This window comes from Mangifera indica, chromosome 12, assembly GCF_011075055.1.
Source record: "Mangifera indica cultivar Alphonso chromosome 12, CATAS_Mindica_2.1, whole genome shotgun sequence".
NCBI classification, from domain to species: domain Eukaryota; kingdom Viridiplantae; phylum Streptophyta; class Magnoliopsida; order Sapindales; family Anacardiaceae; genus Mangifera; species Mangifera indica.
The window spans coordinates 11,727,660-11,752,768 of record NC_058148.1 but is presented as its reverse complement, the minus strand read 5'-3'; the positions used below and the strand labels follow the sequence as shown (position 1 = coordinate 11,752,768).

The following is a 25,109-nucleotide window of genomic DNA, read 5'->3' as shown; positions in this document are numbered from 1 at the left end:
TCTCTCTAGTTAGCTTATCAGTACATCATTATGATATCAAGTTTTATAAAATCAATTCCATTTTTGGTCTTTCTTGCAGTAGCCATGGGAGGTGATCCAGAAATCACAGCAGACTTTGTAGTTCCAGCAAATTACAGTGGTAACAGTGTAGTCGATGGAAATTTCTTTACTTTCACTGGCCTGCGCAACGTAGTTAACTCAAACTACCTACGAACTTTCACAGTGAATAAAGTTAGTCCGGCAAACTTTCCAGCTCTGGAGGGTCAAGGTGTCTCTTACGCTTTTCTGCAATTTCCAGCAGGATCTATCAACCCACCTCATTCACACCCGCGTTCAGCTGAGCTATTGTTGCTGTTAAAAGGGTGGCTGAATGTTGGCTTTATTGACACCAATAACAAATTATATGAAAAAACTCTGAAAGCTGGAGATATGTTTGTGTTTCCAAAGGGACTGGTGCATTATCAATCTAATGATGATCCAAAGGAAACTTCAACCGCTATTTCTGCCTTTGGAAGTGTTGATGCAGGCACAGTTTCTGTTCCTCTCAATGTGTTTACCAGTGGCATTGATGATTACATTCTTGCTAGGGCTTTCAAAACTGATGTTGCAACTATCCAAAAGCTCAAGGAAGGCCTTGCACCCAGGGCCTAAAAGTATCTCCATTGCCCAGGAGTGTAGTGCGATGACAGCAAAATATTAACCACAGTCCATCTATTCCTTCAGAAATTCTAAGGCCGGTGGCACTGTTAAGTAATTAAATTAACGATAAACTAATATCTCATTATACGCTAATATATTATTATTTGTGCTAAGTTTGTACATATTATTTATGCTAATAATGCTCCTCATTAAGCAATTCATTTTGGAACTTCTAACATCTATTAAAACAAATGAACATAGACTTATCAGAAGCTGCAATTAGTTTCATAAAGGAAACCAGCTAGCATAGAAATCATCTTCCAGCACAGCAGGCCTGCAAGAGAAGATACTTCGTTGAAAATCAAGAACAAAGCTCAGCAACACAACCACTATAAATTTGTGTCCCATCGTGCATTACTACGTACACCACCCAAAGAAAATAAACAAACACTTCTCATATATCCCCCGATGGCCTCAAATTTTCTCAAATCAGTTCCATTCTTTCTCTTACTTGCCATTGTCATGGCAGGTGATCCGGATATCCTCACAGACTTCATACCTCCTGCAAATAGTAGCAGTAATGGCTTAGACGGGAACTTCTTTACCTTCACAGGCATGCGCAGTGCGGTTTCTTCTGGGAACCCATCTACCTTCACAATAACTAAAGCTAATCTAGCAAACTTTCCAGCGTTGAACGGCCAAAGTGTTTCTTATGCTTTGTTACAGTTTCCAGCAGGAGCCATCAACCCACCTCACACACACCCCCGTTCAGCTGAGCTACTCTTTGTGGTGGAGGGATGCTTGAATGTTGGATTCGTTGATACCAACAACACACTTTATACACAAACCCTGCAGGCTGGAGACATGTTTGTATTTCCTAAGGGACTGGTGCATTATCAATCAAATGATGATCCAAAACAACCTGCGGCCGCTGTCTCTGCCTTTGGAAGTGCTAATGCAGGCACAGTTTCAGTTCCCCTCAGCGTGTTTGCCACCGGCATTGATGATGTTATCCTTGCTAAGGCTTTCAAAACTGATGTTGCAACTATCCAGAAGCTCAAGGCAGGCCTTACACCCACAGCTTAAATCGAAATAATCTCATCCTACCTGTTTTTGTTGTTATTTTTATTTTTATAATTTCAGTGTTACATGTGTGGGGTTGGCAAAATAAGTGGAGTTTATGTATTGACAATTAATAATATGGCAATATTAAGACTTTGATGTCCTTGCCTGTGAAGTTCTATCACTGTTCTAAATTGATGAACTGAATTAAATTTGAACTTCACCACACCACATGAATAACCTAAATAACACTTAAAAATGAAGAGAAAAATTAATAGATATTGAGGAGGAACTAAGAGCTCGAAGTTTTGTATGAGGAAACAAGAGGAGGAGCCCCCTTATTAATTATAATAGTTCAAGGGGAGAACACATTGAATTTCACGATGAGTTTCACCGTAAATATAAATCTTTCGCCTTTTTAACTTTCAATTCTTTAACTTTCATCACATGTCAACTCAATAATCTTTTACCTTTTAACTTTTTAACAAACAAAAAATAAGTAAATTCATTCAATTTTCTAATAATCTCCTATATAAATGAATTTAATGAACTTAATTCAAAAATATCGTGATGGAGTTTAACGGTGTATAAAATAGGTAAATATTACTTTTTGAAATTTTCCTTGCAAAAGTATATATGTTTAGTTTACTTATTGATCAATAGACAAGAAGATATTTGAACTGATTTGTTAGTTTATATAAATATTGATATACTTCACACGAAAATCCACCTTAATGGTATTCAATTCTCGATCTCGATGTGTGATATGCTATTAAAAATATTGGGATAAAAAATTATTAATCACTGCTTAATTTGTTAATTCATAGTAGTCAAAATTGTGACAACCAGATATATAATGTCTTTCTCCACTATACGGGGCCAAATATTGTAGTATGAAGGTAGCACAATATTATAATTTTTTGGCCGTTGGATGGATGTTCTACCGATGGTGTTATTTCCACAGTTCCTATAAATGTGCTAGCTAAAATTGTTTTAATGATATATCATACTTGATATAAGGCTTCTAAAATGGACATCGAATTTCACTTATCCACAAGAAATCAAGGTGGCTATTTTGGGCACTGTCAGTTTGCATCCCCCGCTAATAGTAGAGCTGCAGCTTGTATATACACCAATAATGGCTTCCCTTGTTTACATACTTTAGTGAAATGAACAGAAAATTCGTCGACACTCCAACACAACCATTGCAAATTTTGTGTTGTAGCCTTTATACTCATCTCTCATCTCTCTCTAGTTAGCTTCTCGATACATCATTATGATATCAAGTTTTATAAAATCAATTCCATTTTATGTCTTTCTTGCAATAGCCATGGGAGGAGATCCAGAAATCACCAGAGACTTTGTAGTTCCAGCAAACTACAGAGGTAGTAGTGAAGTTAGTTCAACAAACTTTCCAGCTCTGGATGGACAAGGTATCTCTTACGATTTTCTACAATTTTCAGCAGGATCTATTAACCCACCTCACTTACAGCCGCGTTCGGCTGAGCTATTGTTGTTATTAGGCTGAATGTTGGATCTATTGACACCAATAACAAATTATACGAAAAAACTCTAAAGAATGGAGGTATGTTTGTGTTTCCGAAGGGACTGGTGCATTATCAATCTAATGACGATCCAAAGCAGCCTTCAACAGCAATTTCCGCCTTTGGAAGTGCTGATGCAGGCACAGTTTCAGTTCCTCTCAATGTGTTTACTAGTGGCATTGATGATTACGTTCTTGCTAGGGCTTTCAAAACTGATGTTGCAACTATCCAGAAGCTCAAGGAAGGCCTTGCACCCAAGGCCTAAAGTATCTCCATTGCCCAGGAGTGTAGTGCGATGACAGCAAAATATTACTCACTGTCTCTCTATTCCTTCAGAAATTGTAAGGCTAGCTGGTGGCACTGCTCCGTTTTCTATTGATGTTGATGGGGATATTAGACTTGAAATAATTACTCGTATTAAAAATAAAATAATATTTAATCATTTAATAATAAATTGTTGATTATGCTCAAATTTGTATCCATTATGTATGCTATAACAATATATATAGACTTGCCAAAAGCTACGATTAATTTCATAAAGGAAATTAACAAGCTAGCATAGGAATCATCATCCTCCAGCACAGCCGGCCATCAAGAAAAGAAACTTCGTTGAAAACGAAGAATAAAGCTTGGGAAAACAACCACTATAAATTTGTGTCCTTGGGTACATTACGACGTACACCACCCAAAAAATAAACAAGCACTTCTCGTATTTCCCAATGGCCTCAAATTTTCTCAAATCAATTCCATTCTTTCTCTTACTTGCCACTGCCATGGCAGGTGATCCAGATATCCTCACAGACTTTATACTTCCGGCAAATGTTAGTGCTAATGGCTTAGACGGGAACTTCTTTACCTTCACAGGCATGCGCAGTGCGGCTTATTCTGGGGATCCATCAAACTTCACAATAACTAAAGCTACTCTAGCAAATTTTCCTGCGTTAAACGGCCAAAGTGTTTCTTATGCTTTGTTACAGTTTCCAGCAGGAGCCATCAACCCACCTCACACACACCCCCGTTCAGCAGAGCTACTCTTTGTGGTGGAGGGGAGCTTGAACGTTGGATTCGTTGATACCAATAACACGCTTTATACACAAACTCTGCAATTTGGAGACATTTTTGTATTTCCTAAGGGACTGGTGCATTATCAGTCAAATGATGATCCAAAACAACCTGCGGCTGCTGTCTCTGCCTTTGGAAGTGCTAATGCAGGCACAGTTTCAGTTCCTCTCAGCGTGTTTGCCACTGGCATTGATGATGTTATCCTTGCTAAGGCTTTCAAAACTGATGTTGCAACCATCCAGAAGCTCAAAGCCGGCCTCACACCCAAAGCTTAAATCGAAATAATCTCATCATATCTATTTTTTGTTGTGTTTATTTTGATTATTTTAATATTTATGTTGCGTTGTTAGAATAAGTGGAGATTATTTGTTAACAACAAATAATGTGGCAAAATTAAGACTTTGATGTCCTTGCTTGTGAAGTTCCATCATTGTGGTAATTTTCAGAAGTAAATACTGTTATAATTAAAAGTAACTTTGGCTGAATTTCAGTTCCTTTCAATGTATTCACAAGCGGCATTGATGATAACATCCTTGCCAAGGCTTTCAAAATCGATATGGTAAATGTCAAGAAGAGGCTCAAGGGATCGGCCTTGTCTCCAAGGCTTAAAATAAATCTCATATTTTTCTGTTTTTCTTATGCTTTTGTTGTCATTATTTTTAGTATTATTATTTTGTTTGTATATATTTAATTGTTATATAGGATAACATTAATCTCCCATGGGCAAAGAGGCGGCATCTATTGAGTCTTAAAATTTAATCAACAGTTTTAATCATTGTTGATTTAATTTTCTTTACCAATTTATAGCGTTATGCTTTGATTTGATGTCAATTCATGTATGATATTGATTAGAAAAGAAAGATAAATAAATGATTCTGTTCAATAAATAAAAGAAAGATAAATATAAATAATTAGAGACAAAATAATTAAAAATTTTCAGATGATTTGTTGTCAACCAAAGGCCTTCTCACTACCTCTTACTAAAATGTCTACATGTGTTCCTTGCAATCTAAAGAACAAAATGGGTTCCTCAATTGTTGGTTTTACGATTTTACGATTGATCGTTAGTTGTGGTCATTCAAATAGATTTTATTAAAGAGACTCTTTTTAAAGAGATATTTTGTAAGTTAAAGAATATCATATAACAATCTTAAAATTTTATATATGTAAAGATAAGCGTGTGATATGATGATATTATAAACGATCTTTGATAAAAAATTGTGAAAAGTATATACATATATATAGCGTATTGATGTCCAACATAGAAAACTAAAAAGAGATTGATGAAAACGTAAATCAAAAGGAATTGAGCATCTTGGATATATATGGAATTAAGTAGCGGTATTGGATGTAATAGCTTTAGCACGGACATGGATCAACAAAACTAATGGCAACATCTTCAACTGGAGCTATCGTATATGACTGACCACAAAGGAGAGATGAGAGACAGATGTAAGGTGAGCAAATTACCACTACATAGTTAATACCATTAAAGACGGTATTGATGGGGTGTGAGAAGATGGTAATATCGGTAATAATTTTTTAGTCTAAACTATTTTAGGTAAATGTACAGTAGTTTTATTTTTATAAGTAAATTTAATTTTAATTTCAATAATACTCTATTGGTTAATTACATTAAATTTGACATAATTTTTTTTGAAGATTTGATAAGTTTTAACTCGAAGATTCAATGAGTCATGTTTAAAGGAATCAAAACATATTTAAAAATTAATAAATTTTTTGTTGAAATACAGATAGGAACGAAAAGATTAGCATAAGCAAGAAAAATGGTGAATGCGAACAAGTGGTGTGTAGAGTATATAAAAGGTACGTAGGGTGAGTAACGAGTGCGTAAGAATTATATATAATATATAAATATAAAAAAACCAAACAGAGGGTACGCAAAGTGCGTAAAATGCGTAGGGTGCGTAAGAATTATATATAATATATAAATATAAAAAAAACGAAACAGATGGTGTGTAAGGGTGTGTGCACCTTCGTATCTTACGCACTCTTATATATATACATAATTATTATTTATATATATCAATAATAATTATATATATATGGGGGTGCATAAAGTGCGAAGGTGCGCACACCCTTACACACCCTTTGTTTGGTTTTTTTATATTTATATATTATATAAATTCTTATGCACCCTATGTACTATATACACCATTTACGCGCTTTATGCACCTTTTATGCATCCGTTACTCACCTTACGCATCTTTTACGTATTTTACATACCATCTGTTTATACTTATCATTTTTCTTGTTTATGTTAATTTTTTTGTTCCTATCTGTATTTCAATAAAAATTTATCAATTTTTAAATATATTTTGAATCCTTAACACATGACTCACTGAATCTTCGAATCAGAACTTATCAAATCTTTAAAAAAATTATATCAAATTTAACATAATTTGTCAAGAGTGACGTAATTAACCAAGAGAGTATTATTAAAATTAAAATTAAATTTGTTTATAAAAATAAAATTACTGTATGTTTACCTATAAAAGTTTAGACGGAAAAATTATTACCAATCTTAATTAATATCCCGTGAGAAATTTACCTTTTCAATGGAACAAAAGTCTACAAACTATCAAATCCAACTTATTAGGCTAGGCGTAACTAATTCAATAAGCCCAACAGAATCACCAACAGAGTGACCAAACATATATAATTATAGACAAAATAGCATCCAAATTCCAAGTTCAACACAAATAGCATCTAAATTGATGAACTCAATTAAATTTGAATTTCACCACATGATAACCTAAATAACACTTAAAAACGAAGAGAAAAATCAATAGATATTAAGGAGGAACTAAGAGCTTGAAGTTTTGTGTGAGGAAACAAGAGGAGGAGCCCCCTTATTAATTATAATAATAGTTCAAGGGGAGAACACATTGAATTTCACAATGAGTTTCACCGTAAATATAAATTTTTTGCCTTTTAACTTTCAATTCTTTAACTTTCATCACATGTCAATTCGATAATTTTTTACCTTTTAACTTTTTAACAAACAAAAAATAAGTAAATTCATTCAATTTTTTAATAATCTCCTATATAAATGAATTTAATAGATTTAGTTCAAAAATATCGTGATGGAGTTTAATGGTGCATATATGTTTAGTTTACTTATTGATCAATAGACAAAATATTTAAACTAATTTGTTGTTTATATAAACGATGATATACTTCACACAAAAATCTACATTAATAATGGTATTCAATTCTCTATCTCGATGTGTGATATATTATTAAAAATATTGGGATAAAAAATTATTAATTACTGCTTAATTTGTTAATTAATAGTAGTCAAAATTGTGAAAACCAGATATATAATGTCTTTCTCCACTATACAGGGCCAAATATTGTAGTATGAAGGTAGCACAAAATTATAATTTTTTTGCCGTTACCGATGGTGTTACTTCCACAGTTCCTATAAATGTGCTAGCTAAAATTGTATTAAGGGAGAAGGACTATTTCCCACCTAACTTTTGATGTGTTTTTAAAATATCACCCACGACAGATGAAAATCTATTTTTTTCACCCATGAGTTGTTAATATGGATGATATATGTTTGTATAAGGGTAAAATATCTATTTTACCCTTGTTAGATGAAATGACAAAAATACCCCTCAATTTAATCTCCCAAAATTGATGTGAGGGTTTTACCATTCACCTCCTTTAGGTTTTAGAAACTAACATTTTCACCTTACCTAAAGTTTTTAAACCCCAAACCTAGGGTTTCCATATTTTTTAAAATACAGCCACCCCCTATAACTTTCAAAACTAGCATTTCACCCCATTCTTCAACTTCATCTCCCGATTTCCTCTTTGGCCTCCTCCTTCTCCTGGTGCGACGGCGGTGGTGCAACGAAGAGATCTTCATCTCCTCGTCGCACGGTGCGACGAGGAGACGAAGATCTCTTCATCGCACGATGCGACTCTTCGTCGCTCGATGCGATGAAGAGACCTCTTTTCGTTGCTCGTCGTCCAGATCTGGGAGATCGGTTTCAAACTTCCCTCATCGTCCAGATCTGGGAGATCGCTCGACGAAGGTCTCTTTTCTTCTCTCTTTGTCGCTCGTCACGTCTGGACGACGCGACGACAAAGGACAACGAAGCGTCATCCTTCATCTATTCGTTTAGATCTGGGCGACGAAGGGTCGTCCTTCGTCGTCCTTTGTAGTCGGAGATGAGAGATCGGTCGAATGCGTCAGTCGTCGGTGGTGGTCGGAGAAGGAAGCAAACCCCAGGGGTGAAACTAAACTTTTTAAACTTTGAGGATGGGTTAGTTATTAGTTTTTAAAACCTAGAGGGGGAAACGGTAAAATTTTGAAGTTTTAAGGTTTTAAATAACAAATTATGATTTTGCCCCTGTCCCTAACTAAAAAATTGGACAGCAGTTTGCTCATGGGTGGGAAAAGTGGATTTTCATCTGCCGTGGGTGGCAGTTTGAGAACGCATCAAAAGTTGGGGGTGAAATAGTCCTTCTCCCTTGTATTAATGATATATCATACTTGATAAGGGTTCTAAAATTGACATCGAATTTCACTTATCCACAACAAATCAAGGTAGCTATTTTGGGCTGTGTCAGTTTGCATCCCCCGCTAATAGTAGCTGCAGCTTGTATATACACAAATAATGGCTTCCCTTGTTTACTTACTTTAGTGAAATGAACAGAAAATTCATCGACACTCCAACACAGCCATTGCAAATTTTATGTTGTCGCCTTTATACTCATCTCTCATCTCTCATCTCTCTCTAGTTAGCTTCTCAGTACATCATTATGATATCAAGTTTTATAAAATCAATTCCATTTTTGGTCTTTCTTGCAGTAGCCATGGGAGGTGATCCAGAAATCACAGCAGACTTTGTAGTTCCAGCAAACTACAGAGGTAGTAGTGAAGTTAGTTCAACAAACTTTCCGGCTCTGGATGGTCAAGGTATCTCTTACGATTTTCTACAATTTTCAGCAGGATCTATTAACCCACCTCACTTGCAGCCGCGTTCAGCTGAGCTATTGTTGTTATTAGGCCGAATGTTGGATCTATTGACACCAATAACAAATTATATGAAAAAACTCTAAAGAATGAAGGTAGGTTTGTGTTTCCGAAGGGACTGGTGCATTATCAATCTAATGACGATCCAAAGCAGCCTTCAACAGCTATTTCCGCCTTTGGAAGTGCAGATGGAGGCACAGTTTCAGTTCCTCTCAGTGTGTTTACTAATGGCATTGATGATTACGTTCTTGCTAGGGCTTTCAAAACTGATGTTGCAACTATCCAGAAGCTCAAGAAAGGCCTTGCACCCAGGGCCTAAAGTATCTCCATTGCCCAGGAGTGTAGTGCGATGACAGCAAAATATTACTCACTGTCTCTCTATTCCTTCAGAAATTGTTAGGCTAGCTGGTGGCACTGCTCAGTTTTCTATTGGTGTTGATGGATATTAGACTTGAAATAATTACTTGAATTAAAAATAAAATAATATTTAATCTTATAATAATATATTATTGATTGTGCTCAAATTTATACCCATTATGTATGCTATAACAATATATATAGACTTGCCAAAAGCTACAATTAATTTCATAAAGGAAATTATCAAGCTAGCATAGGAATCATCATCTTCCAGCACAGCCGGCCATCAAGAAAAGAAACTTCGTTGAAAACGAAGAATAAAGCTTGGCAAAACAACCACTATAAATTTGTGTCCTTGGGTACATTACGACGTACACCACCCAAAAAATAAACAAACACTTCTCGTATTTCCCAATGGCCTCAAATTTTCTCAAATCAATTCCATTCTTTCTCTTACTTGCCATTGCCATGGCAGGTGATCCAGATATGCTCATAGACTTTATACTTCCGGCAAATGTTAGTGCTAATGACTTGGACGGGAACTTCTTTACCATCCCAGGCATGCACAGTGCGGTTTATTTTGGGGATCCATCAAACTTCACAACAACTAAAGCTACTCTAGCAAATTTTCCTGCGTTAGACGGCCAAAGTGTTTCTTATGCTTTGTTACAGTTTCCAGCAGGGGCCATCAACACACCTCACACACACCCCCGTTCAGCGGAGGGGAGCAAATTTCTTTATGCTTTGTTAAATATTATATTATATTATATTATATTTAATATAATATTTTATTTTATTTAATATAATTTTATAATATATATAAATAATAATTTTATATATACAGGGTTGCGTAAGGTGAGAAGGTGTGCACACCCTTACGGACCCACTGTTTGGTTTTTTTATATTTATATATTATATATAATTCTTATACACCTTTTACGCATATGTTACTCACTTTATGCACATTTTACGTATTATCTGTTTACACTTACAATTTTCCTTACTTATGCTAATCTTTTTGTTTCTATTTGTATTTAAACAAAAATTTATCAATTTTCAAATATATTTTGAATTTTTTAAATATGACTTACTGAATCTTCAGATCAAAATTTATCAAATTTTTGAAAAAAATTATATCAAATTTAACATAATTAATCGAGAGTAACGTAATTACCCAAGAGGGTATTATTAAAATTAAAATTAAATTTACTTATAAAAATAAAACTACTATACATTTACATTAAAAAAAAATTAAACAGAAAAATTATTACCTATTTTAATTAATATCTTATGAGAAATTTACTTTTTCAATGGAACAAAAATCTACATACTATCAAATCCAACTTATTAGGCTAGGTGTAACTAATTCAATGGGCCCAACAGATCACCAACGGAGTGACCAAACATAAATAATTATAGACAAAATAGCATCCAAATTCCGAGCTCAACACAAATACTTTATCCAAAATTTAAGCCCAACATAAATATCCCCTATCCAACACAAATGAGTAGAAAAATGACCCAAAACAAATATTCATCCAAGCCCAACTATCCAAAAGGTAATTAACAAATGGCCCAGTACAAATATTTATCCGAGCCCAATCCAAATCCACCAAAAATTTCTTGAAATGTAGGAGGAAAAACGACACCTCACAGAACAGATCGGATACAGGAGATCGTCGGAGCTTTGAGAGTGTCTGTTTGGTCGTCAAAAAGAGATTCTTTGAAAGATATAAGACAGTACTCGGTTGTCAGAGAATAAAGTCATCTGTTATAGAGTTTGCCGGAGAAGGACTTTTCTGTTACAGCGCCAGAAAAGAAAGTCATGACTTGACTCCGGGTCTAGCAAAAGTGGCAGAATGGTAAGATTCATGTACAGGAGGTCTGGGTTTGAACTGCATAATGAAACCATAAACTTTACTCAGTACAATGATGGTGGGTCTGATTACTGTGCCCCTCAAATCGGATCGTCATGACTTGTTTGTCACCGAAAAAGAAAAACAACCACTAAAACATCTATCAAAGGTTGGAAAAAGGGTCAAACAGTAAAAAAGGGATAAACAACAAAAAGAAAACAACGACAAACGTAAAAACGGGTGAGAAGGAACCCACAAAAACATGTTGTTATAGCCGAAAAAAGGAGAGAACAACAGTGAAACAATAGTAACCGACCGGAGGTAAGATCCTCCTTTGTGTGCGGCGAAATTGAGAGACCTCTAAAAAAGGGTTGCCTGGCAGCTGTAATTAGGAAATTATTGAAACCTTAGTTTTGCTGTTGTAGGGATGAAAGAGGCGATTTTTAAAGTAGTAAAGTGCAAAAGGATATTTTACACTCTGACACATCTCAGAAATAATATAAAATCATATTTTTATATACTGTGTATTGGTTCATAACTAATGTTATAAATGAAAGGAAATCCAATAACAGGAAAACCACATATCATATAGGAGGAAAGAATATACTCTGAATATTATTTTAACAAGTTGTGCTTCATTCGTAGAAACTTCAATTAAAAAGGTCACCTAAACTAACACCAAACTTCAACAATTTCCAGACATACAAAAGGTTGCAGAAATGAGAGCCATATGTTATGTATTCTCGCTACTAGGCAATATTACATTCAATAAAAAATACAGCATCAATTGAACATAAACATGATTTAATAAGCTTCAGTACTTCAAAATGTATCTAAACCTTGCGGCAGTTAAGTTTTGGCTTTGTTCTATACTCAGCAGCCAACAAATCTTGTTCTTCGAAGAAGCCAACAGTTTAAAAACAGTTTGAATATGTCTGTTGAATTGAATATGTCTTACAGTATTCTAAACTTTTCATCACTACGTTTCCTCACTATCCACAGATAGTTCAAAACACTCAACCTAGATTGTGAGATCTACTTTCTTAATACTACTAATCACCTATTAGCTAAAATGAACATGAATATGACTTTACAAATTGAACTATTTAAAGCATGCTATTGCTTTATACACAAAGTATGCACATCTAAATATATTTACATGGGAAAGCCATAGTTTTGATACCCCATTGACCCTCCTTGACTGAGAAACTGATTTGGTGGAGGAAACTGTTGATATGTAGGTGGCTGTTGGTGACCTGAAACTGCAGGGGGAGGATTCCAGTTCTGGTCAACAGGCAGACCCATTGAGTTCTGGTCTACAGCCAGACCCATTGAGTTCTGGTCTACAGCCAGTGGAATTGGCTTGCTATCCACTGTGGTAATGTCGTGGATGCTCGCCCTTTTTCGCTCTTTCTTCATGTTAGTTTGGCGAAGGAAATACTTCTGGGCATGACTAGCCACCTGGGTTGGTGTTCTTGACACCACTACATTCCTTGAAATACTCCTCCAATCACCCTTGCCAAATTTACTCAATCCAATCAGAAATAACCTGTTACAAAGACCCACTGAATATTAGAAAAGCACATAATCCAAATGCTACTAAAAGAACGGTAAGTACAGGAAATTTCCATTTAAGCAATCTAAAAGCACATAATCCAAATGCTATTGTTGTTTACTAAATTAAAAAACTGTGCCCTTCAAACAAATGAACTCTATTTTAGAGTAATGAAATGTAAACTTTTGTCATATTCACCAAAACTTTTTTTTTTTCCTTATATAGAACTACAGAACAATAGCCTATGTTTGATATAAAATAAAAATATGCAGAGTCTTATGCAATATGTTTTACTAACAAAAAGTTCAAACCTAAGTAAAAAGTCAGTCCAAATTCAAATTATAAAAGACAAACAAGTCTCCAAGTTCTCTTAGTTTGAAAGCTCATTATAAAAAAAAGCACTCAAGCCACCCAGAGAAGTCCAGAAAAATGTTTAATGACTTTGGAATGCCTTGTAGAAAGCACTTTTAAGTAGTTGATGAGTAGAAGCTCTTCCTGGCAAAGCACTTAAAACCAATTTACAGATTCTAATGATGCCAGAAGTGCTCGTAAAAACAGTAAGCATATTCAGAGTCATACTGGATTTTAGTAACATAACATTTTAACAAAACTTGTTCAAGACTTTAAAAAATGGCTATAATAATTTTTGTCAGTGGAAACCGATTTTGGAAAAAGAAAAACGTGGTTAGATTGAGCCAGAAAGGTCAAAGAAAACCCCTCGTCTTAAAATAGTAATGAAATCACATAAAAACAATAAATATTAACAGGTTAGCATTAGCCTGAGTTGTATTCTTCACTTCGAAGAAACGAAATCCCCAAAATAAAAAAAAGAGAGAGATTTAATTTTCAAACATAAATGGTTCAAAAATGAAATATTTACTCAAACATCATCTAGAACGAGAAAAAAAGAAATTGAATACTGAAATCATACTTGTGTTCTTCTTCCGTCCAGGGAGTACCCTTCTTCCTCTCAGGCTCGCCCTGCTTAACAGGCTTTGACCCAAACGAGATCTGACCGGCGGAGTCCCAATCGTCTGACTCATCAGCATAACAAGGCAACTCAACTCGGCCCGAGTCAATCTCAGTGACGTCATGAACGAGCACCTCATAGTGTTCCTTGACATCGCGGGGAGACTTCCCGGGAATTTGATCGGCTATCCTCTGCCATCGATCGGGAACTTCATCAGGGAACAAAACAAGGGCATGTTCAAAGAGCTTGTCCTCGAGTCGGTTCCAGTGAGTTGACGAAGACGAGTGAAAGGCGTTGGGGTCTTGATACATGTGGAAACAGAACTGAATATTGGATTTTGATGGACGAAATTAATGGGAAAGCGAGTTGAGTTTGGTGGGAGATTTGATTTTGAGAGTAAATTGAGGTATTTATATTGAGTCGAAGGAGGTTTCGAAGTTTTGTTTGTTTTGTTATGGAAGCAACAACTCAGACTCCTAATTTCACACGTTTTTCCTTTTATTGGCTATTTCTTTCGCCTGTTAGCTCTTTCCCCTGGACACCTTCGCCTCCAGTTGTCCTTTTTTTTTTTTCATATTAATTATTTAAATATAAATAAATTTATTTTATATAAAACCAATCTTTAATTTAAGAAATTTGTTTTATTATTTGAAAAATAAAACTATTTTCAATTATAACTTAATAATTGTTAAAATTTTGTCAATCGAATTTTTTTAAGTCTTAAGAAAAAATAACGGTCTAACAATAGGCATAATTGGAAGAATTATTATTTAAATTCTTGACAATTACTCTATAATTTTGGGTTAATTCTCATGGCAATTAAGATTTTATATGTATATATATATATATATATATATATATATTATATATTTTATATAATTATATATTATACACTTGAATTCTGAACCTTCTTTTCAAATATTTTCCGATATAATTAAATATTTCATAGAAAGGTTAAAATATCATTTTCAATTTTCATGTCTATAAAGAGATTAAAAAAATTTTATTGTTGAAGATTAAAATTAATTGTGTGAATATTTTTTATATATTAATGATTGAAATTAATTGTGTAAATATTTTCAATATTTATTCTTGTCTTTTATTCAACAATTTTTTCTTATTACGATAGAATGAATCGAAAAATCATTGAATGTAAATCAAATTTATAATTTTATTTTTTACCCATATATTATATATAAATTCATTCATAATCAACATATAAATTCGAACCCAACACGACCCGTAAAAGTGCCTAACCAATATTACAAGATTTTGTATTAAATCATCTAGTTCTATGAATTAATTGCATACATCAATTATGTTTCTTTTTCCCTGATTGTGGGTCTAGATGTGTGATTTTACTAGTTCTTTAAATCTTTTTGTTTTAAATTTTAAAATAATATAAATTATTGAAAATTGTGAAAACCAGAATTATATCAGCATATTTGTTCGAAAAAAAAAATTAAAATTACAAAAATAAAACCAACATATATTTTACAAATGTATCAAAAAAAATAAAATTAATCAATTGTGCAATTGAGAAAAATCTTTTAATTGAACACTTATTTTGTTCAATAAAAATTAAAAAATGAATAACCTGAAATAAAGTTGTTATGTATGAGAAAGAAGAAATAATACTAAGAGAAAAGTCGAATTGTTTTTTAATATTAAAATTCTCCCCTTTAAAAAAAAAAAACAAAATATTTATATATGAAAATTTATCATAAACTTTTAGGAGCCAAAAAAATTTAAAAAATGGAGACGAATTAATCGCTGAATACAATTGATTGAGAATTATCCATTTGCTGATAAATAATTAAAATTGTATGACTTTATAAATAAATAAAATACAAAATTCATATGATTGGAGTGAAGTGCTGCGGTGTGGATGTCGGCAACCGCCTGTGGAATGGTGACTTTGTTACTGCTTTGTCATATGTCTGTCATTGTCACTTTATAATTGCTTTTTAAATAGCCAAGCCGCCTCCCCTCTCTCCGCCTTTGCCTTTTTCTAGAAAGTGCTAACATGTCAGAGGATGTATCGTAACATGTAGGTTTCCATCCGCGTGGCAGCTTTCTTAGGCGACACGCATACTGCATTCCATTTTTGGCTAAAGCAGTCGTAGTCGAACAAAGTTTTGGATAAGATTAAAACATGTCACCACGGAAATTTTTTAAAATAATAATAATAATAATAATAAATATTTTTGTTGAACTGGATTTGACTGGAGTTAAGGTGTCCTAAGGACAGATTGAGTGTTTTCGTTTAGTTTTGTTTTCTTGGAAATGATCGAGTTGACTGGACGACATTGTCAAAATAGGGATTCAGTTATAGTATTTGGTCAAATTTGAAGATTAAATTTAAGGAAATCTTATCCTGTACAATAGTCGCTTTTATGATTGGTTACCTATAAATTTATTTAGAGTTCAATATTAATATATATTTAAATTACAAATTAAATAATATTTAAATATATTATTATTTATAAATAAAATAATATATTATTATTAATTTAATAATAAAGTAAATTTAGGTGAATTGGCGAGACAAAGATTAAGATATTGTGTATTATTATAATAAAATTATATGTACATCATTTTAATTATATAAATAGTTATATATGATATGATATTATTTGATATATATATATATGATATATTATCATATAATTAGTTATTATTTATATAATTTTAAATTAATAATAAAATAATATTTAATTATATAATTAAATATTACATACAAATCCATTTGTGTTATAAACATATAAAATTGTTTATATTATTATATATTAAAAACTAGATTATTTGGTTTTATTTTCTATATTACATCACAATATAATATATTTTTAAAATAAAATAAAAAATTATAATATTACATCATCATCATCATCATCATCATCATCATAGAAAACTCCTACCACCAAAATTATGGGAAAAAAAAATGTGAACATAATTTATTTTAATAATTTCGTTAGGATGACTTTTCTCTCCATTTTTCTTGCGATCCAATTCAACTATATTTCGCATCTTAAAAATCATTGAGGATCCAGATTCAATGGTCATACTGAGGTGGGTACTATAAATTCAATGATCATATCCACATAATTGAAATACTAGTTTTTTTTTTTTTCTTCCTAGTGATGATGAGAATACGTTTCAATCAAGTCATTATGTTAGATTAATTACAATCCAATTATTGTAACAGGTTGAAATTCTAGCATTCTTATAACTTAAACTTATATTTGCAATATTTATAAATCATATTATCTCACAGACTTCGTGTTCGATATTAGAAATAGGAGGAGGGGGGAATGGGTGTAAGTATAATGTTTTAAACTTTAAGGGGAATGATTGTTAACTCTAAAATATGAAAACTTTAGGAATCCTAGATGGTAGAGGTAAAAAATAATTTTTTAAAATTATGTTAAGAAAACAATTGTTAATTGTTAAAATTAAAGTGAGAAATTGGTATAAATTATTATTATTATTTTAAATAAAATTTTTAAATAATAATTTATTTCTAACAAAAATAAAAAATTTTAATAAATAAATAAATGTTTAGTAATTAAGAATACAAATTTGAAAATTTTTAAATCTTTTCCTATCATGTTCCCCCAGGCAATGCAATGCGGTGGAACACTTGCAGGCCCAACTTGAGCCCATTGGACCCGTCCAAATGCCCCCTTAACACAAAATGTTGATGGGCATGCTCCCCTCAAGACTCAAAGACTGAACAACTCACCCACACATACGGATAGAGAGCAAAGCCCATCAATCATCCCAGAAATGATTTTTTTTTTTTTTTTTCAATTAATGTTAGAACTCTCCAAGCTGAAAAATTGATCAATCCAAACAGATAAAATCTTAAGTTTAACAACTAACTATACAATCACTAATAAATAGATTAATAGTTTGATATTTATATATGATTAATAAAATTTAAACTTATACTTTTATATCTTATATATTTGTCACTCAAATTATCCCTTATACAAAAAAAAAAGGTTATTTTTTTCAATTTTTACATATTTGGTATCTCAATCCAAACACTCTTTTGTCACGAATAAATCACACTTTGAAGATTTATCGAAGACCAAATTCTTTTAGGATATCAACACAAAGAAAGTTTTGACAATAAAACATAAAAAATTTTCAACATAATATTCTTACATAAGCATGATCTCTAAAAGAGTAGATAATTAATTAAACAAAGATCTATGAAGAAAGCGCACCGACTTTCTAAATTAATTATATAAATAATAAATTAAACAATTTCGTTAACAGACAAGACAAAACATTAGTCTTCATGCACTAATATTTTAATCAACTTGTCTTGCTTAACATTTTCTGACCAAGAGATTAATATTAATTAAACCATGATCAATTTTGGTTCGCAGTTTGTGTAGTTTGACTGGGCGACCACCTTTTCAACGACCCATAATTAAATAATTATCTGGTCTTAATGAGGAGATATATAGCTTAATCAAATAAGGAAGACAAGTAGTAAATAAAGTTTTAAAAAAAAAAAAAAGCATTCGGGGCCTAAAGAAAATAATATAAAAATTGCAAGTGAGAAGAGATATTATGAGATTGGTTACCAAGTGATGAGATATTTGTGCCCATGCTGACACTGCGAGTAGCCATATGTGGTGGAGTGGATGGAGGCTGACACATCTTTACACACAAACGACTTGACTTCCCTTTTGGATAAAACTGACAGTTACAACACACCATTATTATATTATTGTAAGAGGAGAAAAAGATAATTACCTTTTAATTCATTTTAAAAAAAGCAAAAAATAAACAAATTTCAAAATTCTTGAATCCCAAATCCCAAGTGGCTCATGCTTCAGTTCACAAAAATTACTGGTCAAAATCCGCGATGCTTTACACGTGTCAACCTTTATACACGTGTAACTCTTCATTTATAGCCACTGATTTTGTACGTTTCTGTTTAGATCTCAAGGATTCTGGTTTGATTTGGACATTTCGGGTTCATTTTTTGCGTTGCAAGTCATTGCAATGTAACGCTCGTGACGACCGTCTCTGCCACGTGGCTCGCTGCTTTTGTATTATCATGTGATACTGCTGTCATATTTGAGAATATGAAATGAGCTGTTATTCTTTGAAGATGCAGTTCATAAGTTTCATGCAAAAAGCCTAAATTACGTTTACACCCTTGTGGATTTGGACATTTTACCTTTTAATTTCCCTTTTGACGCTTGGCATTATAGATGATATTTATATTATTTATTTGTTATACATAAATGATATATAGTTGTAAGAAATTAGTATATATTTATTTACCTTTGCCTATAATTAGTTTTAATTTAATTCCATTTAAACGCGAAACTTTAATCACCGTCTATCGTCGGAGTTCTTTTCCTACTTTCGTCTGTCTCATAAGTCATACTCTTCACTCCTCTTTCAATCCTGACACAGGAAGAAGAAGAACAACAACAACAGTAGGAGAATGGAGACCCATAATTCCTCTTTCGCTAACTTCTCTTCTTACCTTCATGCACTGGCCCAGACTCCGGCCCGTTTCGCCCGACGGGCTTTTTCCGTAACCACTTCCTACGATGAAATGAGCCGGGTACGGGCTAAGTCCGGCTCAAACATGCGTCGAACTCTTCGTTCGTACGATCTCGTCGGACTTGGCATTGGCGGGATGGTCGGTGCCGGCGTTTTCGTCACCACGGGTCAGGCCAGCCGCTTAGACGCCGGTCCCGCCGTAGTAATTTCCTACGCCATTGCTGGCCTTTGCGCACTCCTATCCGCCTTCTGCTACACTGAATTCGCCGTCGACATGCCTGTCGCCGGTGGCGCCTTCAGCTACCTCCGCGTTACTTTTGGTAGCGTTTTGCTCAAAACACTCGCGTCGACGTCGTTTTTGTTCTTTTTCTTCTCAACCTTGTCGAATTTTGTACTAATTTCAAACCTTTCACAGGCGAGTTCGCGGCATTTATAACCGGAGCCAACCTCATAATGGAGTATGTAATGTCAAATGCGGCCGTTTCACGGAGCTTCACAGCTTACGTGGGCGCCGCAATCGGCGTCTCCTCTTCAAAATGGAGATTAACCGTGCACGGACTCCCTAAAGGCTTAAATGAGATCGATTTCGCTGCCGTTGCCGTCGTTTTATTTATCACTTTCATAATCTGTTACAGTACGAGGCAGAGCTCAGTGGTGAACATTATTCTGACTGTACTGCACATTTTGTTCATCGTGTTCGTCATAGTGATTGGGTTTTGGAAAGGAGATACTAAGAATTTTACTGAGTCCGCAAACCCGAAACACCCATCCGGGTTCTTTCCCTACGGAGCTTCGGGTGTTTTCTATGGAGCAGCTATGGTTTACATGAGTTATATTGGATACGACGCCGTTTCAACCATGGCTGAAGAAGTACAAAACCCCGTTAAGGATATCCCTGTCGGGGTTTCGGGTTCCGTTGTAATCGTTACCGTTCTTTACTGCTTAATGGCCGCTTCAATGTCTATGCTTCTCCCTTATGATATGGTGAGCAAATGAGACAACTAATTTATTATGAGTTTTTATTTATTTATTTATTTATTTTTTATGATCGGGTGTGGCGGGGAACGCGAAGATCGATGAGGAGGCGCCGTTTGCGGCTGCGTTTAGTGGGAAATCTGACGGCTGGAAGTGGGTGTCGAACGTGATAGGAGTGGGGGCCAGTTTCGGGATACTGACGTCGCTGTTGGTGGCGATGCTTGGACAGGCTCGGTACATGTGCGTAATCGGACGGTCGAGCGTGGTCCCTGAATGGTTCGCTCGGGTCCACCCTAAGACATCAACGCCCGTCAACGCCTCCGCTTTTCTTGGTACGTATTTCTTGTTGTCATTTCAATTCATTTCCCTTCTCCTCTCGTCTTGCTTCCGCCATAAAGTTCGTATATTTGTTGTGTTCAATTTCTGTTATTTGTTTCTTACTGAATAGCGAGAACAAATTGTTTATGCCATCTTCCTCCAATTTGCCCTTTTGCAAAATTTCATAAGTAGTTAATATATAGTCAACAACCAAGGCCAGAATTTGAGTTCTGTGAATTTTGATCATGCTAACTATAGTTTTGGTTGGTTGATAGTGTTGTAGTAGAGATGCAAAGGAGAAAACCAAGTGGAAAAATCCCTTTGTTTTTAGTTTAGTTGTATTTGTCTTCATCAATGCCTGATGAATGTTTAGTACAAGTGGGGAAACACTTTTTTTTTGAATTATTTATGATGATTTTATATGATTCGTGATTTTGTTCTTCTTCCTGATTGTTTTTTACTTCTACCTGTGTGATGTTTTCTGATCATGAACAAATTTACTAAATTTAGCTTTCACTTCTTAGGCCACATGTATTACATAAATGCAGTTATCATTGATTTGGGGTATCATTATCAATCAATGTGATTAACATTTTCATGAAACATGCTATTTTGTTTCTAAGAGATGTTAAAATCTTTGTGGATTTAAAATCACTAGGCATGGTTGTTTTCACTGTGAAATAGTGAAAACTTTGTCGTAATGTTTAGTACAAAACTTTTAACTGTTCACTGATAGGTACTGATGTTGAGCTTATCTCCTTGTCTGTCTGTAAGTACAGCACTTGGGATTGTATTAGTGGAATGTTCATTGTCCCATCCTTTTAGTGTTCGTACAGGAATCATGCTATATCACTGTTTATTATTTGTGGCCAATAAAATTACGCAAACATATCTGTCTATATTATCAATATATTTAATTATGTATTTAAAAATATATACATATAATATTATTTATAAAGCCGAATCAATCCAACGGTTCTCATTGCTTCATATATTTGAGGTGGCTGTATATGAAAATAGTTGAGATTTTGCAAGCCCGTTAGGCATGTGATCTGAGCAAAAAGTTTGATATGCGCATGAACTAATACAGTTGCTGATTTCATCACCTTCTTTATGTAACCCCTCTCAGTTTTGGTTTTGTAGTTGTATCTAGTTAAATATTCAGCTGTCTAGATAGGTCTGATCGTCCTCATTAATTACAAGGATAAAATCCCCTGGTTAGAGCCATTGATTGAAAATGACCTTTGTTCACAAGTTCACCAGCGAAAAGTAGCATTCATATGCTGATAAGGGCTGACTGGGATGTGTTTGGTTCATAGACTTTACTAGAAAAAAAGTTTTCTTCCCTTGAAATTTCTTCTATGATGCTTATGCTTTGTCTTTGTTTGACTTCCTTTTATGAGCTGCTTAAGCAGATACTTGGTTAACTGGTTTCATACATGTGATTCATCAGCATCCTCTCCTTTTTCCAGGAATCTTTACTGCTGCTATTTCGCTTTTCACTGACTTAAGTGTGCTGCTCAACCTTGTATCAATTGGGACACTCTTCGTCTTTTACATGGTAGCAAATGCTGTTATCTATAAACGATATGTAAATGTGGGCACAACAAATCCCTGGCCTACGCTGTCGTTCCTGCTCTTGTTTTCAGTGACCTCTGTAATATTCACCATTATATGGCGTTTTGTCCCACCATACAAGTCTAAAGTCTTTATGCTTGGATCTTGCAGTGTAATCGCCATAGCAGTATTGCAGGTTTTTCATTGCATCGTTCCACAAGCAAAAAAGCCAGAGTTCTGGGGTGTCCCTTTGATGCCATGGATACCCTGTATGTCTATCTTCTTGAACATATTTTTACTGGGGTCACTCGATGGACCATCCTATGTGCGATTCGTTTTCTTTTCGGCTGTGGCAGTGGTTGTATATTTATTATACAGTGTTCATGCTAGCTTTGATGCTGAAGGAGATGGGTCCTTGGGTCAAAAGAATGAAGAAATTCTGCTGGAATCAACAGAAAGTGAGAACCCTAGTATTAAAGTATAACAGTTTCTTTTGTAAATTACATTTTCTGCTCCACTTTCCTGTGTTGTTTGATGGCCAGAAACTGAGAAAAGTGGCGTGGGAAAAAGTAAAAGAAATGGAATTGATTTGAATTGACCTCTGCAGTTTTTTTTTTAAAGAAATATGAACTTGTAAGTCTTTGATTAAGCCCACCCTCTTGATCCTTTTATCCATCAACCTTTACTGTGACATTTGACCTCAATCAATTAACGTATGAAAAAATTATTCAATGCACTATGTGTTATTTTTGTTGGATTCTTTTAGTATTTTATTAGTGTTATATAAATGTCTAACGAGCAATAATAATCATATTTATTTTATATACATAAATATATATAAATTTATATGTATTATTATATAATTAAATATTATATTTAATTATATAATGATATATATAAAATATATATTTATTTAGATATTCAAAATGATTACGAAATAGTTTTATTAACGGGTAATTATGTCAAAAATATAATGAAAATGGAAAACTAGATGAGATTGCGCATGTCTAATGGGGATAAGCATATGCCTAATTATATAATGAAAATGGGAATTTTTTAAACAAGTTTGAGCATAATACGTATAAATTTTCGCTTAATAGTTTAAACTAGACGTATACGTATACAGTATTTTCCAGCGCATTATAATTATCTAATGAGACAAGTGGAGAAAATCAGAATCATACACGCCTTATATTGTACAGTGGGCCAACCTGTTTAGTTTTTGTTTGCCATTGTCCCCCAATGAATCATTTTTGTCCATTTCATGAGTCAATTGCTTTCTTTTTTATCATTTACTGTATGTAGCCAGGGCCTCCTAATTAAGCACTAGTCACAAGTCACATCTCTTACGTTACGTTAGGCCTTTCAAAATAGTCAACATCAATCAAAGAATGAGAGGGCAAGAGTATGAATGAAGAAATGTCTATTATTAAATAAATATTTTTAATTTTTTATTTATAAATCTATACATTAATTTTTAATGCGCGGTTAGATATATAAAAATATATATTATATATAAAAGTTTCTTTTATTAAAGGTTTAAATAAAAATTTTGAGTTCAAATTTTTATTAAACGTATAAAACTTTAAAAGATTGTATTATATATATAATTAAATAATTAAAATTTAAATAATATTTAATTATATAATAATATATCATTATTTATATATAAAATTATTAAATTTTAATTTATTTAATATAATTATTATATTTATAATTTACTTATCTAATTGGTGTCGATAATTCCCTTAAAAAAAAAAAAAAAGAAGAAGAAGTTTCCTTTTCTTTGAGGCAAGGGCAAAACAAAAATCACTTCTTTCAAGTCTCTTTCATCCTTCATCCCATGGGTATCTGAATAGGAATATGAGCCCTGGGCTTTCCGCAAAACAAAAGTTGGTGCAGTGTCTCTGACATAGAAAAAGTACATTAAAAAACGATGAACTTTTTTTTTTTTTTCCCTTTTCTCAAAAGTATCTTCAATAATATAAATTAAGAAAAAATTTGTCTATCAGAAAAAAACAAATAGCTAAGGGACAAATTGCATCGCTCTTTTACAATAATTTTCTTATGGAAGTGAGAAATAGCAAACTGAGAATGATTGTCATGTATTTGTCACAGAGCCAAGAAGGGTCCACACTCTTTGTAGTTTACTGTAATTTAAGAGGCTTCTGGTGGTGGCTTTTCAATTTAGTTAGCCTTATCAACCCTGATGGTATGTGTCTTAATTCTCGATAAGCATATCCTTTTCAAATCGTACCATAAATCTTCAATTTATGGACTGGCTTGCCTCACTTACGCCACTTCATTTCATTCACTCTCCCTCCTCCTTATGGCTAGTATCGTTTTCATTTTCATACTCACCTATATTGTTAACTTCAATATATTAATTGTTATTGTAATGTTAAATTCAATCTATTAATTGTTATATACATAATTTAGTTAGACTATTTTTTGGGGATTGAATCGACTACATAAAATAGGTAAAACTCTAGATTCAGTGTATAGACTTATAACCACCATATTAAATAAATAAAAATAATAAAATACAACAAAATATTACGATCGTGTAATAGAAAATAAGATAAACTTAATTAAGATATGACACTTGAAACACCCAACTGCCTCTTTTTAAGAGTTTAATTTTGAAATATCAAAGAAAAATATTTAA

General features: G+C 33.4%; 5 protein-coding genes and 2 pseudogenes across 6 annotated transcripts; 6 read left to right on the top strand and 1 right to left on the bottom strand.

The window, feature by feature from the left end:
- The first annotated feature begins 30 nt into the window (after positions 1–30).
- Positions 31–651, top strand: LOC123192169 (germin-like protein 9-3). The gene has a single exon (XM_044604621.1). The coding sequence runs from the start codon at positions 31–33 to the stop codon at positions 649–651; it is 621 nt and encodes a 206-aa protein (XP_044460556.1).
- Positions 652–1,107: 456 nt separating this feature from the next.
- On the top strand, positions 1,108–1,725 carry LOC123230363 (germin-like protein 9-3). Its single transcript, XM_044656554.1, has one exon. It carries the CDS (start codon positions 1,108–1,110, stop codon positions 1,723–1,725), a length of 618 nt encoding a protein of 205 aa, XP_044512489.1.
- A 1,252-nt stretch (positions 1,726–2,977) lies between these two features.
- On the top strand, positions 2,978–3,510 carry LOC123192064 (annotated as a pseudogene).
- Positions 3,511–3,964: 454 nt separating this feature from the next.
- On the top strand, positions 3,965–4,582 carry LOC123230364 (germin-like protein 9-3). Its single transcript, XM_044656555.1, has one exon. The coding sequence runs from the start codon at positions 3,965–3,967 to the stop codon at positions 4,580–4,582; it is 618 nt and encodes a 205-aa protein (XP_044512490.1).
- A 4,522-nt stretch (positions 4,583–9,104) lies between these two features.
- Positions 9,105–9,637, top strand: LOC123192207 (annotated as a pseudogene).
- A 2,605-nt stretch (positions 9,638–12,242) lies between these two features.
- LOC123230341 (transcription factor DIVARICATA-like) lies at positions 12,243–14,474 on the bottom strand. Its single transcript, XM_044656526.1, has 2 exons — positions 14,018–14,474; positions 12,243–13,080 (listed from the first exon to the last, which is right to left on the bottom strand). Exons 1-2 carry the CDS (start codon positions 14,365–14,367, stop codon positions 12,687–12,689), a joined length of 744 nt encoding a protein of 247 aa, XP_044512461.1. The 5' UTR covers positions 14,368–14,474; the 3' UTR covers positions 12,243–12,686.
- A 4,897-nt stretch (positions 14,475–19,371) lies between these two features.
- Positions 19,372–23,173, top strand: LOC123192624 (cationic amino acid transporter 6, chloroplastic). 2 transcript variants are annotated; one of them, XM_044605250.1, is made up of 4 exons: positions 19,372–19,911; positions 20,007–20,575; positions 20,664–20,898; positions 22,613–22,750. In XM_044605250.1, the coding sequence occupies exons 1-4, from the start codon at positions 19,530–19,532 to the stop codon at positions 22,615–22,617; spliced, it is 1,191 nt and encodes a 396-aa protein (XP_044461185.1). In that variant the 5' UTR covers positions 19,372–19,529; the 3' UTR covers positions 22,618–22,750. The 2 variants fall into 2 exon arrangements, with proteins under 2 accessions (XP_044461185.1, XP_044461184.1); XM_044605249.1 differs by having other exon boundaries at positions 19,379–19,911; positions 22,357–23,173.
- Positions 23,174–25,109: the final 1,936 nt, after the last annotated feature.

Excerpts from the sequence above, each read along its gene's own strand:
- LOC123230341 (XM_044656526.1), bottom strand. The coding sequence starts at position 14,367 with ATGTATCAAGACCCCAACGCCTTTCACTCGTCTTCGTCAACTCACTGG. Across the intron at positions 13,081-14,017 it reads TGGACGGAAGAAGAACACAA|GTTATTTCTGATTGGATTGA; the intron begins GTATGATTTCAG and ends TCTTTGTAACAG.
- LOC123230363 (XM_044656554.1), top strand. The coding sequence starts at position 1,108 with ATGGCCTCAAATTTTCTCAAATCAGTTCCATTCTTTCTCTTACTTGCC.
- LOC123230364 (XM_044656555.1), top strand. The coding sequence starts at position 3,965 with ATGGCCTCAAATTTTCTCAAATCAATTCCATTCTTTCTCTTACTTGCC.
- LOC123192169 (XM_044604621.1), top strand. The coding sequence starts at position 31 with ATGATATCAAGTTTTATAAAATCAATTCCATTTTTGGTCTTTCTTGCA.
- LOC123192624 (XM_044605249.1), top strand. The coding sequence starts at position 19,530 with ATGGAGACCCATAATTCCTCTTTCGCTAACTTCTCTTCTTACCTTCAT. Across the intron at positions 19,912-20,006 it reads CTACCTCCGCGTTACTTTTG|GCGAGTTCGCGGCATTTATA; the intron begins GTAGCGTTTTGC and ends AACCTTTCACAG. Across the intron at positions 20,899-22,356 it reads CAACGCCTCCGCTTTTCTTG|GAATCTTTACTGCTGCTATT; the intron begins GTACGTATTTCT and ends TCCTTTTTCCAG.